We start from the raw sequence: 17,060 nt of genomic DNA, 5'->3' as shown, positions 1-17,060 counted from the left end.
CAAAGTTAAATACATGTTTTCTTGCTTTTAAAACAACAGCCTCAAAGATCAGGCCCTGCTTGTGAGAGAGTAAGAAAAAGCAGTAAGTACGTTTTTACAATCACATGTCTGGACTTCTGCAAACTGGGTGCAACCAGCTGACTTTGGTTAGAGTTCATGACACAAAAATGGCCCAACCTTTTTTCCCTTAATGAAAAGATCTCAAAAGTATCTCCCACTGCATGAAAATTAGACAATTCAGCATGCTCCTCCTGCTGCTTTCAAATATACTAAACTTAGAATACACTTTGGGTCAGATATTCTGCTCAGCATTTTATGCTTCAATCTTTATGTAGAAAAAGCATGTGAATGATTCCAGGCACAGCCAGAGAGTGGAGAAAGAGGTATGACATTTCTTATCTTTAGAGATGCAAAATTAGAAGTCAACCTGCAAAATAAAAGCATCATCAGCCTTTATTATGTATTTAATCTGAAGAGACATGTACACTATTAAAGACATGTACACTATTAAAAAACAAAAGCGTTTATAAATTTAGATTGACTTCACAGCAAATTGTGGAAAGAGGAAGATAATGGTTTAGTGAATGTCAACAGGAATTTGCAGGAATTCCACAAGTGTCAGAGGTAGACGTGGACATCCTGTTGCCCCATTCCTGAAGCTTTGTGTGGAAATGGCAGATTTCCCAGTCTGTGCTGCTTCCAGCAGGCTCACAGACGTTTACAGACCCACCAGGAAACTTACAAATGCCTGCCTCCATAGAATCCTTACAGGTGGCTTTAAGTCAGCAGCATCACCAGATGAATTAATTTTATATATGGGGAACAACTGGTGGTTTTAGGAAGCAGGGCTACACTGCAACACATGGGCACAGTAATCTTCACCCATGTGCCCTTTCTATTTCATCAGGAGTTGCAATTTACATCTTGGCTGCAATAAGGTGCTGTAACTTATGCCACGTCCTTAAGTCATCCTTTGCCATTGATACTAGACCCTTTGCAGCTAAAGAATACTAATGGTTTGGCCTCACCTCCTCACATTTATGATAAGTGGATGGGCAGAGCTATTCTGGCCTGGTCGCAAACTCAGTTTTATTATTTTGTTTCTTAGGACCAGCACAACTCACTGAGGCATGTATCTAACAAAGCATTGCTTCCTTAAAAAGGGAAAACTCTGCTCACAGAAGATTTTGCTAAATGGATGTGAAACACGATTAGCCCTTCAGCCCTCTGAACCAACAAGAATGTTTCAGCTATTTCACACATGAAATCCTTATCAAAATTACTTTCCTCATAAAAAATGTTAAATAGCTTGAAAATGCTAAGCAGAAGCCTTATTTTTTCAGAAACTGAACAAACTTTGTTAAGTACACAGCTAAGCTGTATTTTTCAAACAACCTTAATTCTGTTCAAAGCACTGGGAAAATAATCTGAGCCAACTTTACTCTATTAGTAACACATGCCCATGATCTGAAATTACCTTTAATTCTGGTCATTCCTTGGGACTGTGCTAGGAGGACAGAGATAAGATGCCTCATGATTTTGAAGTAGCTTTATTGTTTTATTCACTCAAGGGGGAGAGCAGGAGAGAGAATGAAGTAGTAAAAATGAAACCAGAATACTGAACACTTGAGAATTTCAGAAAGTGAAAAAATACTTTCAGAGTTTACGGGGTTTTTTTTCCTTATATGACTTAATTTAGAATTTTGTGTTCATCACCTTTTCCTAGGCAGTTTCTTACTTTCTTCCCTCCTATTCCCTTCACTGGAACCTGCTTATACTCAGGACATCCTGCACAGAGTCTGCACCAGTGCAATTCCTTGCCTTTAATTTTCTCCCTCAGAGTGATATTCACTAGGACACTTGCACTTTGTAAATATGCAAATTGATGCACATACATTATTTGCATACACATTTCCCCCAACTATTAAAACACTCACATATTAACTGCTTGATTCCTGTTTATTCTGCATTCTGATAGACTAAAATCAGCTGCTTCCTGGGCAACTGGGAATAGACCAGTAACGAATATGGTATGGCTAAGAAATTTGGAATGTCTCTATAAGAATTTATAGCACCTGCCCAAAATTCTCAGAAAAAGCCCTGTAGGAAGAAATTAACCAGGAGCAGTGAGATGTGTTGATTTCATGGGGTGCTTTCATGGGGTCCCATGGAGAAAGACCTGGAAAAATTGTGTAAGCACCAACATGTATATTTCCACTTTAATAGTGGGGAAACCAATGCAGTTTCCAAACACTTCCTATTTTTCTGAAACAGAGCAGCTCCACAAGTTATAATGCTGCTCTAAGTACAAGAAGATTATTGCCATTGGACTACTAAAAACTAACATAAAGCAGGTACTTAGCATAACTAAGATTTTTTTTTAATGCTACAACAGCCATTTGATTACTGGGCACAATGAGCTTAAAATCCAATGAGTCTACCTATTTAACTTCCTAGCAAAACTCCTGCAGTGCCTTTATGCTTTATACAATTCACAGTTAAACATGCTTTTTTTCCATCTTTTAAGGCTAGAATTTATATTTCATGTTGAGAACTCCCTTCTGAAGAATGATCAAGTGACTAGATTGATCAAATTGCCAAAAGTTCAGCACTTCTATAAAGGTATCCACAGAATAGGCTTTTAGCAAGAAAGACCTCTCTTCAACTGGCTGTTTAGAGACAACACCTGTACCACTTCTTGCTCAGGTCCCTCTAAAAACTAAGGACCGAAGGTGTGGGAATGCTAATCTATTAAGTATCTAACTATTTATCTATCTACAGAGGTATGACCTAATGGTCTGAAAAAATATGACCTAAAGAGTCAGGAATTTATGTTTGGTTCTGAAACTCTATTGCTGTATATATCTGATCTCTCACCACCTTAGTTTTCCAATCTATAAGACAGGGGGGATATAAAACTGCATGTACACTACTTTATGTGTGCATTCTGTGAGATCTGCCCAATGCCACATCTGAGAATAGCTGGCATAATGTTTTCAATGGAAAGCACTACAAAGGTGCAAAAACCAGAACACTTCCATCTTTTGCTCTTATGCCCTCCATTTTCTATTAGCAATAAACACATAATCAAAGCAATGGCTTCAGGAAGTTATTTCAGTAGGAAAGAGAGACAAATATCTAAATAAGAAAAGGGAAAACCTCAGCTGAGCAACCAGAAAGAGTAGTAGTTTTAATTTAAAAAATTTTGTTATTCATGCATCATTGTGGGCATTAAGAGCACAACTACCTGCCCTGTGGCTTGGGATAACTACCCATGCAATACAGAGATTAGCTATCAGTTACTCCAAGACAAACCATGATGGTGTTAGATCATGCCTTGACATACAGTAGGAACACAAATTAAAATATTATGACATTTCATACTGGTATAGGGCTTTTTATTCAAAAGCTATTATCTGTTTTGCAAACTGACTCTACAAGAGACCTCTCCAGCAGGGTAGGGTGGAACAGAACAGTTTTTTGAAAGACAAGGAGCAAGCCCCCTCTGCCTGCAGAAGTACCTGGCAGTGCAGTGATGAAGTCCCGCTGTAACATGGGTTTGAGGTATGAGTTTATGTGTCCGTGCTGGTAGTGACACATCTGGGAGATGAGGTGCTCCACAAACTCCACCTGGTCAGACTCGGACCATTGCTCAAAGTACTTGACGCAGAGCTCCTTCTCCTTCTCATAGCTTGCAGACAGTTTTCTTTGCTTGGGCACAATCATACTGGAAGTGCCATTGGCAAGTTTTGTCTGTAAACAGGAAGGAGAGGAACAACCCAAATAACGCATATGAGAAGAAACACAAGCAGTTGTACAATTTCTTCTAGGGGGCAGACAACAGAAGGCAAAAAGAACTCTGACACATGAAAGCTGTGAGACCACAGGTCCTGGCTGGTGCCATCAGCCCGAGCGCAGCCTGCAGGACAATGCGCTGCCTCGTGCCAGAGCTGCACACAAAGGACTCTGGTCACAAGGGAGACCTTCAGCAACACTTTAACATAAACACAACTTTATTTAACATGTAGACAGTAAAATGCATTTGGATTTCTAATGTACATATACCAGTTACTTCAATGCACCTACAGCAAATTGCATTTGTACTCTGTTTTTTTTTTTCTTCTGAAGAATGGATTGCTGCTAAAATTCATAGGGAATGCATGAAAGGGATGAAAAAAATTGAATTACACCTCGAGAGCAAAGCCAGCTAAAATAAACCCTGACATTTGGTAAATACTTCTTTCACAGAATAAAATATTTTCAACTTTCTGAGCACTGTTAATATCTTGTCAGAAGGAGTCAGCTCAAAGAAGAGTTTCAGGGACAAAGCAAAACATTGACATTTCAATTTACTACTTGATGGTAAGATATAAATTCTGCTTTCTAAATGATTTAACTGGAAGAAAAGTCTGCATTTTGCATTGCAAGGGTATCCTTTGTCAAAGTAAGATTAACCATTTGCTGGGAAATTATTTTTCTTATGCTGGTCAAATAGTTTCTATTTCCTGCTGAAAACATGTGATTTTCTCTTTTTCATTGCAACAGTTTCACACCAGACAGCATTATAATAACAGTTAATATCATTACATCATTTTTATTGTCAAAATACACACAGAGCTTCTTCATTAATTATCAAATAATTTAAAATAACTTACAGATCTAAGAACACATAAAATACTGAGGTAGGGATGCCTTATTTTTGTTCTATGATAATTCCAAGCACTGACCTTGCCAGGGGCCCTTATTAAATTTAAGGGAAAAAAATGAATCCTTAAATCTCTCTGCAAAGATATCTAATGAACTAAAAGAAATGCAATGATTAATGGATTTTACAGGAAAAGGAAAAACAACAAAAAAGCCTCTTTTCAGCAAGTGCCAAAACAGCAGGCTATTTAGACACCACAAAATTTAGTCACCAGTAGTAGATTTGGAATACAGAAGTTTCTCATTTCTCGGGAATAAATAACTCCTGAACTTCAATACCTCCCAATCCCAACAGGAATCCTGACTTTGGAACACCAAAATTTGAAAATCTGAAAATCTACTTAACTGATCACCATACAAATTTCATTTTCTTAGAGATAATGCACCTAAATACTCTTTTTAACATTTCTAGAGAGCTGGATCTTCCTTTGGTAGAAGAAGACAGTAAAGAGCTGTGATTTTTAACAAGCAGCTCTTTTCTATTTCTGGATTACAGTTTGATTTAAGCTTCTTTCAGAACACAGAGCATGGTGATCATATCATGAGTGCTCCATTCTGCAGCTCAGTGTTTTCAGGTTTATCCCCACTCCTCCCTGCAAATGTGTGGCTGTGGCTGTGTGTGGCTGTGTCCAGCAAGATCATGCAAGACAAGGACAGCGAGTTATGATTTCATTCAATCCTCACGTGGACAGCACCACTGCAAACAAGTCATAGAGCCACTACTGGGCAGCAGGAAAGAAAAACTCTCTCTTGGGCCAAGAGAAATCACTAAAGGGACTGTAGGCATCAAGTCTTGTGTGTGAAAGACTGGAGTTTTTCTAGCAAAGTCCACAGTAGTTAAGGGCCTGGCAAAAGATGATTACCAGTGGAGTTGACTGAACACCTGTGTTAAAGAGATTCTGGTAATTTTTGCTGCAGTTAAACTGCCTGCAATACAGGCATCCCAGTAAAAATACTGGGTTAAGACAGTGGGGAGATATTGTAACCCACAAGTTTGATCTCATTTAATTTTTCATTTTGTTTGCTGTGCATCTTACAAAAACAGGTTGTCTCTACAAAGCATTTATTAAAAACCTATGCAAGTGTCTTTTAATTTGAGGGACTCTGAAGTCTGCCTAACATGCTGAGCCTGAGTGGAGCATACAGCTCATGTGCAAAGCCAATGAAGGGGCAGCTCCTTTCACAGGGTGGCACCACATTCTGGCCTTTCCTTGCCTTCTGAACACCATTCTCCCAGCAGCTTTCAACTCCCAATTACATCTAAAACATTGGCTTGTGGCATCAAACAGAAGCTGCAACATCTGCAAATACAAGTCATGGCTTATGTGTGTGCAAATAGATGGCTTAGATGGTACAAAACAATTAATTCTGCCTGAACACAGGCTTCTTGGATAGGAATAATGAGTAAATTAAAGAATCCATTGACCAGTACTTTTAACAGCTCTGGAAGTGAAACTCCAGATTTATAAAGTGGTTCTGCTAAGAAAAGCACGTTACAGTGTTTATGTCCAAATCAGTGGACATGAGAACACCATATTTTTTAGGTTCATACTTCAGCTGCATTCTTATAATGTCACTTGAGACCTGGTCTGCATCCTTGCCTGCTCTGGTTTCACACCAAAAGCAGTGAGCATAAGCCCAGAGTGTGCCCACAAAGGCCTATGGTTTGTGCCAGCAGGGGACCAAGAAGACAAGATGTGCCATGAACACACCAGCTCTGCAGAGTAGAGACAGATAAACTGATAGGGCTCTCAAATCACTCAAACTGCAGTTTAGAACAAAAGTTCCAGAATTTTAATTTAAAGATTCCTGAAAATCCACTGGTAGTTCAATTAAAAAGGCCTATTACAAAATAAAGCATCAACAAAACAACATCATCAAGCATCTGTATTATTGAATCATCTACAGTCTCCTCCCTCTCTTGATACAATAATCAGGCCTCACCTGATAAAGAAAAACCTGTTCCATTTGCCATCCACACTGCTAGGGTAAATATCCATCCAAATGCACTGCTCACAATCACATTTTCTATAAACTTCACTTCCAAAAATGGCAAAGAAGAATAAGCACTGGTAGCTCATCATCTGGGAGGAAATTTGGGTATAACAGAGCAAACTACTAAGTTGGAACAGATGAAGCTTTCCCAAGTCCCTTTTCACAAAGGCCCGTGTGTGAGGGCTGAGAGGTGCCCCAGCTGGCTCTGGGCACCACAACTCATCTGCAGGAATGGCAGAGGTGTCCTCTGACAATGCTGAGCTGAGCTCATAAGCCAGGAAACCCAGGGGACTGAGTGCCTCAGGTTGGTACTAGCTCAGGGATCCATGTACTATGCTCCAGTGCAGCCCGTAATTACAAGACCATTTCTCCAAATGGCTACATTTAACACAAAGCACATTTGTATGCCCAGTGAAGTAGAAGAGGACTAATATATGAAAGGACTTTAATCTAAATAATGGCTTGCAACTGTAGGAAGGTGCAATATTTCAACACAGATAAATAAAGACTGGATAAATCTCCTGCTTTGCACATAAAACAAACCAGCTATGGTAAACCACAGCTGTAACCCATATATGATAACCAAGGTTACTTTTGGTTTTGTTCAGTACAGGGGACCAAGGAGCCTCCTAAAGCACAGAAAAAACCAAAACCAAGCAACTTCCCTGACTGTAGTACAACAATATGTTTACCCACCAATGTGAGTGGTCACAACTTTTATACACTTTTTTAAAAAATTATATCTGCTAGTCATTGCAGAGGACTTTGTTCAGGCACCTTTCATTGGGTAGATGAATTCAGGTTTTGTGCTACTCAATGCAAGAAGATATCTCTTCAAGTCAAAGAGAAACTGCCTCCTAGAATAATAAGAATGACTTAAATGATCCCAGCAAGGTTTGGCACCTTCTGAACCTTCAAGACATCTTCACACTGAAGCTCTGAAAATACTGAGAGAGCTTAGACCACCAGTGCAAATTTCAGTTTCTCCCTAGATAAAAGGAAAGGTCTTCTCTTCCACAGTCCAGTACCAACAGGTCATACTGGGTTTCCTCCCTCCTTCCTGGACTCACTGGGACTACAGGCTCTGACACAGACAAATGTCCTTTACTGCTTTTCTGCAACTGCAGCATTTCACCTCCAATTGCTTGCACCGTCCGTTGTGGCTAAGTCACTGATCTAGACAGAGCCACCTTAACAGGAATTTTGGATGGGTCTTAGTGAAGGGGAGGAAAAAAGAGGACATAATGTTTAATTATAAGAAATGATTGAAATAGGCACAGACATACCCCGGGTGCCTCTGCACTGCAGCAAGCTCTAAACTTGTTATCGTTAATGGTTTAAATTTCACTGTGCTAATCATTTCAGGACACAAGCCTTTCTTGATAATCTAATGAATTATTCCAACATCCTTCAGCAAAAAAAATCCTCCATGACAGCACTAATTACAAGACGTTTTCCCAGTGCTTATGTAAAATATGACAGAGCAGCAGCTTAGGGAATTGCAGAAAACTGCTTCTAATTTCCACTGAGAAACTGACAAACACCTCTCTTTCATCTCTCCCAGCTCTCAAGTAAGATTTAACTTTCTCATTTAGTTAATTACCGAGTGAGGATCATCATTTTCCCGGATCGGAGCGGCACAGAGCCTTTATCGTGTTAACTTGTGAACTTGATCGATGGCTGCTGCTAAAACTTAATAACTTCACCCCCTGGCAAATTGTAAGATAAATATAATAGGAGAAACTCTGACAGTAAAAACCTGCCAGAAATGAGCGCTGTGTTTATGTTTCTTTGCAGGCAGCAAAAAAACAACCGACAGCTTATTACTGGGTGCGTGTTACTTATATTTAAAAGACTCCAGGCAGTTAACTTTCTGCGTACTGTTCAAACTTTACTCACAAGATAAAAGACACTGGGGGAAAAAACTCAAGCAATGGAATGACAAAGAAAGGAACCACAGAGGTGTATGTCCAGGGGCCAAGGAAGGTGGAGAAAGACAGGAACTTCACAATGGAAGCAAAAGCCATGCTTGTCTCTATATCCTGAATATTCTTCAAGATTGACCACCTTAAAAATGCACACAACTGTGAATCCAAACATGAAACTATTTTCACCAGCAGCAAAAGCTCAGGAATTCTGGATCAAGTTAGAAGCATGTGGGAAAAGCAGAGGGATTAAAAAGTACCAGCATGGCCATTGGATAAATTGGTTTGATGCCTGAAAAGGTGCCAGAGAACCTCAGCCCAGCTGACTTTCCCAAAGTTACTTGTGTGGCCATGGAATTGCTTGCTACTGCCCTTGATGAAGTAGCACTCAATGCCACACAATGCAACCACAGCAATGTAACAAAAGTGGTGAAACGAGCTGAGGTATGCCAGCCCTCCATGCTAAAGGCAGGGATAGTTATTTGAGAATGCAGTTCAAATGGTGTTTTTTGCATGGCCTAAAGGCAGTAACACCATAATTAAGAGGATACAGGTTCAGTTTCCATGGCTGGCTTCTTCTTTTTTTAGGCTTGCAATGGCCAAATGCTGCAGAACTGATTCCCAGACTGTCAAGGTGAAGCAAAAAGGAAAGCAGTTCCTTTGCAGCTCCTCACTGGCAGCTCCCTCTAAAAGAACTCCTTTGCTTTGAGAATTGGGAGGTGGTGAGGGGGTTGTCTCACCATAAAAAACACGATCTCATGAGCCATAGCACCTGAGAGACATGAGTAGGGCAGCCAGCTCCTCATTTTTCTCCTTTGCAGGATGAACCTGCTTTTCCAGTGTTTGAGTTGACAGCAAGGCTACAATGCTAGGTCATTAAACAACTCACTCCATTTACTTTTATTTTAAAAGCTCAGTTTAGAATCTACCCATTTCTGCCTGCCTCCATCTCACATAACAGCCTCTGTGAGGTTAACCATGGGTTTAGCTCATATATGGACTTACTCGCTCAGTAGTGAATTACTTTCCACGCTGCAAAGCTCACTGAAACATTCTGAAAAACGAACATAACCCAGAAGTAGATGATCATCAATCACATCTGAGAGTCAAAAAGAAAGCACCATGAAAGAAACCACAGCATCTCTACTGTTTATTTTCAAGAGAAAATTCAAAACACACATACTGAAATTAACAGCACCCTAGGAACTAGCAATTTTGCTTCTCTGGAGCTTTAGGCTGCTTGTCCACATCTGGTTTCTAATCACACTGCAGAAAAGCTTTGTAAGAAAGGATACATCTAGATGAAAGATCACTGGAATTACGCTGGACACAGCAGCCCAACCTGCTGCACTTTCTGAAATCCTGGGAGGGCAATAGTTTTCAGAAGTACCATCTAAGTACCTATGATATGGTGTCAGCCTGGAGGGCACCTGGCTAAGGATATTACCTCAGATACAGAAGAGAGGGAAAAGGCTGATTTTGTTCAAGGCCAGGAAAAGCTGCAAGCACCAGAGAAGGAACGTGGGGAGTCTCTCTTGGGACTGGGGAGATAGGACTGAGCCATGGGCACTTGCACATAGGCTATACAAAGAGCAGCAATAATACCTTGCTGGACAAGATGCTCCCCTCCCACACTGCTACACGGTAAACAGCAACAGGGAGGAGATTAAAAAACTATTCTTTTAAGCTAATACTTAATGTTTCAGACAGGCTAATAAAGTTTAATTGTCTGGAATCTCATAGCTCTTACTGTAAACTTTCCTTCGATATAGGTCTCCCACCTAGATTTTAAGTGTTGACAAAAACCTCCAAAATAAAATTTCTCTGATGCCAGCAATGGATGTGAATTGGGAGTCCCTCTCCTCCTCCTCATCTCCAAGTTGTCTTTGCAAATAACAAGTACTGATGAGAAATCTGCTTGCATCAGCACAGCACTGGCATATGTTACTTTCCCAAACTATGATCCCTGACCAAATGCCTATCTAGACATATGGGGGGGAGGGCAGGCACCATCACTCTTAAAGGGATAGATTTCAGAGCACACCTTTTACTGGCTGTAAAATGATCATATACTAATTTCAAAGCAGATACTCCAGCAACAAATCTCTTCCAGGGGAAACCACCAAAGGAAATGCTTTCTTCCTTGGCATGGCTACCAGAACCACAGTTGAATTGCTGGGACCATTACATGTTATTACTGTTAATGGAGGGAAGGAATATTTACATTATGACTTGGAGAACCAGTCTACTGAAGTCATCAGGTAATGGCCAGTAGCAGCAAAGTGCTCATTTATGTCAGGGAGAGACGTAAGTAAACAATGCTCTAAGCAGCAGTTTTACAGTTTTCTGGAACAGTTGCTCCTAGTTTTAAAACACTCAAGCATGATCTACTGCCTGAGTGAAGTCACTCTTAATGGGTGTTACTGTTGATTTCCCCCTTACTTCCTGTGCTCCCCTAACAGAGAGAATGGCAGTCAGGAGCAGGTAGATGGACTCAAGTGATCCAAAACATGGCTTAAGTAACAGAGAAGACTGATACCACTGTGAACAACACAACGGGAGAGAGAATGATCGTAAAAACCTGCTCTCAATAACACTACTGAGATTTTCCAACCACTTGGTTCTGCCTATGTAAAACTTTCAGCACCAGGAAACACAAGTCCTCCAAGATGACTTACTCAGTAGTATTTTCCATGAGTTTTTCCTTTGAGATGCACTTTGTTACCAACAACAAAGAGGGCATAAGCACACCAAACTACTTGGCCAAGGCAATGTGAGAGATTCAGAGCTGAAGTCAGGAATATACATGCTGGGTATCATATAATATTTCCCAGCTACAGGAGTATACCTATTTCCAGGCATACTGGAGAGATGTAAAGAACAAAAACCCAGCAGCATTCTGAAGAAGCACAAGATTCATGTATGTGCTCTGCTCCCATTGCAAATGTACTCCTTGGATCTGCTGGAGGAGTTGGCTACATGAGCACTCCCTAACCTATTTCAGTCAAAATAAGCTTGTTAGCAGAGACCTGCTATTTAAACTGTCTACACTAAAACACCTCATCTTAACTGAGAGCAGGTTTGCAGTTTTGCTGACAGATCCTGGAGGGCAGTAACTTGCAGCAGCCAGGCAAAGGCTGCATGGTATTCTTTTCCACCACTACAGCCAGATCTAGAAGAGGACATCTCAGCAACTCACACTGGCTGATACCAATGCTACTGCTGTTAGCAGCTACCACAGAGGCAGCTGTAAGAGGACAAATCCATTAAATATTCTTGTACAGTGCCAAGTTAAAGTTGGTCAGTGGTCTGCAGCCAAAATCTTGAGATTTTGCCTTGTAGCCTCCTATAACCTCTATGAGGTCATGCAATAACCCTCTCTCACTAATGAGCATTGTCTTCTCCAGATAAGCTGTTCTGCTAAACTTTCAGTCAAACGTTACCTTCCTGGCAAACCAGGGTGATTCCCATGGAGGACCCCTGGGATTGCTAAGGAAGATGGATGTGTTTCACCCAGAGAAGTCTGGGGGTTATCCACCAGCCTTCCACTACCTAAAGGGAGGTTCAGAGCAAAGAGAATCTTTCCAGAAGTGTGTTACAACAGGAAGAGGGGCAACAGCAGCAGACAAGCAAAGCTCTGGACATTAAAAAGAAGATATTCAAAATATGAGTGGACAAAGTTCCAAGCAAAATGGACTGGTTGTGAAGTAATCCTCCTCTGAACAGGCAGCTGAACTGCAGACCTCCACAGGTCCATCCTACCTTGAAGTTTTCTTTGACTTTATATCTTAAGATTGTGTTGGTCCATTCTTTCATTGGTAGCTGGCAAAAGATTAATGACCTGAGGAACAAACTCCAAAAATCCAAGCTGCAGACAATGAATTCTGTATCTTCAGAAATTGCATTAAGTTGGGTTAGGCCAATTGCTGCTGATATGTGAAAGCACATGACAGAAGAAAGGCAGAAACCAGTACCCTCTGCTATAGCAAAGTACCAGGTCTAACCATAACAGCACTCCAGAAAGGCATATGCAGCTCCACAGCTGAGCAGACTTTATCCCTATCAGCTGACACTAAAAATTGCATAACTCAGAAGCGGAAGTCACAGACTGTTCTGCTAGGGATCCCTTCCTGGCTCACTGTTTAGCTGCCAATAATCTTTCAAAAAAATACCTCAAACTAAAGGAGGGAGGAAGCTTTCCATTACTCTTCTCCCTACAGTAGATTCAATCAAAGTGGCCAGGTTTGAATGTAGCATATAAACAATATAAATCCCCCAGTAAACTGTGGCAAAACAGATCTGCTAGCTTCACTTGGTCCTTCAACACACTGTATTTTCCACATAACATTCCTCCACTCAAAGCCATGGTTCTGCAATTCCTTTTAGTGAGTTTGTTAATAAACAATGAAAATAGCATCAATTCACCTGTATTTTCCTTTCTACAAATAAAACCCAAGTTTTCTCTTCTTTTTTTCATCCCATTCTGAGAGTTACTTTCGTGTCATATCAAGAATGTTACCAGTGTGGAGTATATGATGTGAGAAATCTCTCCCATCCTCATACACTGATGCATCCCATTTCTAAATTTATCTAACAACCACCACCATTTTTTATAACTTCTACTATAATAATTGGCTAAACATCTAAGAACTTATTACATGCTGAGTAAAGTAACTTCTGCTTCCAATAGTTTGAAATGTATTCTCTTTTAAATACCATTAGGTCTTCTATGGTGAGAATTTTTTCTCCTTTGTGAAAGGAAAAGACCATTAGACTTTAGCACTCTCTATTTGCTAAACATCTCAGTGATACCTCTCACTTGTTTTCTGTATTTTCAGGTAGCTCACAATAGCTGTATTAAATCTAACAATAGTGCACTCACAAACACACTATTTGCATCTTCTCATCTAGGAAGAGCAATCTGGGCTCATGACTGGAAAAACCATATGCAACTTCCTGCTACAAAATAAAATTAAAATGTCAAAAAAAGTCAACATTTCCCGCCAGAGCCCAAACTCTGAGATGCACCATTGACAGCCTGTTCCTCGATCGAGGGGTTAGAGCTCCCTCTAGCACTCTCCACACAGAAGAGTCATAGATGCTGAGCTGTGACTATCTGATCTCACTCAAAGCAGTCTTGGGTAGTGTTGTTTGTAATTTTTACTTGATTTACTTTTTTGTCAAATGCATAATTAAGAACACATCCACTAGTTTATCTGAAATTCAAGAGAAACAAGTGTCATTAGAAATTCCCTCTACAACTGATTAAAAATATTCAGATTGCTGTAATTAACTGATCTCTATTTTAAAATGCAATTTAGGACAAGCTGAAGGATTATCATGTCAGCTGTGTGTACAATGTGAGATGCAGCAAGAAACTAAATGAAAAAGTTGTTGAAAATTTTCAATTTTCATGGCATCAAAAAGTCCTGCTACCTCACCTCCTTTTGGCTGACGAACATCCCAATGCAGCTGACTGCAGTTGTGAATAATGTGTTTCTATTTCACATTAAATATTGAATAATGCCGCTTAAGTAAAGCTAAAAAGGTGCAACAATTCTGAGCTCTGCGCAATGCTGAAGACAGAGAAACATCTCACGACAGAAAGAGTGTCAGGCCTTTTCAATCATAGGTTATTACTTATTAATTCTTGATAAACTGAAAGCTGGCAGAGCAACAGTAAAAATGAGAAAGGGAAATGGGAGCCAAGTCTTTTGAGTTTTATTCCTATCTCTCCCACTCCCTTCCTGTCCTGCCATAGGCAAGCCATTCCATTTCACAAGCCTATCAGTTGAATAGATGTGTCCCAACACACTTCACACAAAGACAAAGCACTGCATAATGCTGGGAAGGAAGCCCCAGCACCAAAGGTGCTCATTGAGGGCAATGTCACAAAGTGACACCACACCATACAAGTGTAAACTTCCTCTCAAGTGTCAGCAAACAAATCTGTCATGTGAAAGCTAAACAAAACAGACTCGTTAGTAAAGGCATGGTCTCACTTCACCAGTTAGAAAAAATGCAGCAGTACTAATTGTTTCCACAGCCTTCCAAGGCAGAACCAAAAGGCGAGTGTTATGAAAAATTTCACGTTGAGTTTTCTCAAACTGAAACACCCAGCTACCACTCCAAAATCAATACAGACATGGCAACAACTCACATCCCAAAGGTAAGTGCCCTAGGGAGGATATGCTTTAGGTAAGTTTCTTTAGTCATCATAGCAATTCTGACGCGTAACCACCGGGGGACTTCAGAACATCGCCTGGGTTTAGAAGTTTGTGATTTTAATATTTGTATGTGACAGAGATGAGGAAATACAGTAGGATGTGCTAGTAGGCTATCCACAGTTACGTTTTTATGTCTCTGACAAGTCCAACAAGAAAGACTAGAAGTAACTAGACCCGAGTAGATGACAGAAGCACCTGACCAAAACTTCCCAACATTGCCTGCCAATGTCCCTCAGTCCCATCTGTCAGCTGTCCTTGCCATTTTGGGCCCGAACTCTGTACACAGTCCTGCTGCTGCACCCAAATCCTGACACACAGACCTTCCTTCTGCAGTACAGATGGCATCCAAGGCCATTCCTTTTATCCCCTTAAGAGGACTTGGAGAAAAGCACTGGCAACAACTTCTCTCTCCACACACTTCCTGCATGTGGCAGGAAAGGATTATAGTGTGACATCTGACCTGTCCAGCAACAGTGAAAGGACATCTCAAGTGAAAGCAAGATCTCTGCAGTTGCAGATCTGTTGGTTGGACTGGTGACCTTCAGCTGGGTGTCTCTTGGGCTGACACCACAACCCATCTGTTCTCCCCCCACCTCCACAGAGTTGTGGTTTAGGTCTGAATGAGACAGGCAAAAGGTGGTGCTGACCACACAGCAGGAAGGCAGCAGCAGCAGTTCCCCCCACATATATGACCGAGTACTGAAACTTTTGAGATCTGTGATCACTTCTGTATATTAGCAGCAATATACTTCCCTTCCTTTTAGGAAAACAGCTTGCAGCTGGCTTTCTGTCTTTGTTACTTCAAGACTACAGAACTTGATGGGGTCCTTGGTGCTATCTTAGGAGATAAAGGCAGGCAGCAGCTAGGGCAAAATGTAGCCCTTCTTATGCAAAGCAGGTGCTGGCTTCATTTCTCTGTGCAGTCTGAGACCTCAGATAGTAGGCAGATGTTCTGAAGATGCAAAACCCAGGAGAAGCAGGTTCCTGGCAGTGGAGCTTACTTGGGAGTAATGAATTCAATACTGACTATTCTGCAGTGAGCAGAAGATTGGACCTCCTGAGGTCTTTTCCAACCTGTATTTCTAACCTCACTATCAAAGTTCATATACACTTAACAGGCTTTTAGATAGTGACAATTGTTGGGTGTTGATGTATTTAATTTATCATAAGCAAAATCTGGAACTCTTTTAAAAAGATGCTGTATAGACAATTATTTTTTAATAAGACTTTCCAACTCTAGGGTTCACAAGCCTTTGCTGTTCATTTTTTCGCCACTAAAGACCAAGTTCTTCAAGAGTACTGCAGATATACCTGCCCTCTGGCTTTACAAGCTGAGAGCAAGCAGTATTAATCTGTTCAGACATCCAATACTGACTTTCAACTACATCTGTCCAACTATTAAAAAAAATTCAAAAACTATCGATTTTTTTATGATGCTTGTGTTCTCTAGGAACTTCAGCTGATACTCTCCACAAATTATTAAATTCCAAACAGATCTTCACTTATGACCTGAGCCAATTTCAAAACTCAGGTTTTACAATTAATGAACTGCCTGTGAAGTCTAATCATCTGCAGTCTTCTAAATTGAACCTTGAAATACTCCCATTACAACGCGGCTCAGAACTATTTGGGATTACAAATTATGATCCAGAATAAGGCTGACAGATCTAAATCAACATAGCAGGAGAACAACCTGATTCAGCTCTGTAGTTTACACAATTTTGTAAAATACAGTGACTTGAAAGAAAACAACAAATGCACATAATTGGCATTAATTAAGAACATTTTTATTACCTACAATCAAAGACCTATAAGGAAGGTTTACTTGTCAGAGAGGGAGCTTTCTTTGCTGAGAAATTACAAGTCTTAGTTAATTAACCATCTAATTTTTTGTAGTATAGTTGTTAAGTGGTTTTCACTTTTATTTTCTTCTAAATGAATGTTAGTCTAAACAAAAGCAGTTGTTTAAAGTGAGAGAAGTGAGGTCAGAAAAAAACAATGCTGAAATATTTTATTCTTGTTTTAACTGAATTCTCAGTTCATCATCACCATTACAAAGGTTTCACTGTGTGTTGAGAAGCAACAGGAGTTTTCCAGACTTTAATATTATGAGAAGTTGAATCTGAACCTGTGCACATGCATTTAGGATAGACCTATTGTATTTCAAAAATTCAGGGCATCATGAAGGCAACTTTGCCTCAGGCAAACA

The 17,060-nt window shown here is 40.3% G+C and overlaps 1 protein-coding gene across 11 annotated transcripts in view; it reads right to left on the bottom strand.

Annotated features, from left to right (window-relative positions):
• Positions 1–17,060, bottom strand: part of BTRC (beta-transducin repeat containing E3 ubiquitin protein ligase) — a 121,117-nt gene that overhangs the window by 25,669 nt on the left and 78,388 nt on the right. For all 11 annotated transcript variants that reach the window (XM_077182956.1, XM_077182961.1, XM_077182954.1 and 8 more), the window contains one exon: positions 3,522–3,753. In XM_077182956.1, the coding sequence (XP_077039071.1) occupies positions 3,522–3,753 (232 nt within the window). The remainder of the gene's footprint in view (positions 1–3,521; positions 3,754–17,060) is intronic.

This window comes from Agelaius phoeniceus, chromosome 9 (assembly GCF_051311805.1).
Source record: "Agelaius phoeniceus isolate bAgePho1 chromosome 9, bAgePho1.hap1, whole genome shotgun sequence".
In the NCBI taxonomy this organism is placed as follows: domain Eukaryota; kingdom Metazoa; phylum Chordata; class Aves; order Passeriformes; family Icteridae; genus Agelaius; species Agelaius phoeniceus.
Note: the sequence above shows the minus strand (reverse complement) of the source record. Positions and strands in the feature narration are given on the sequence as shown.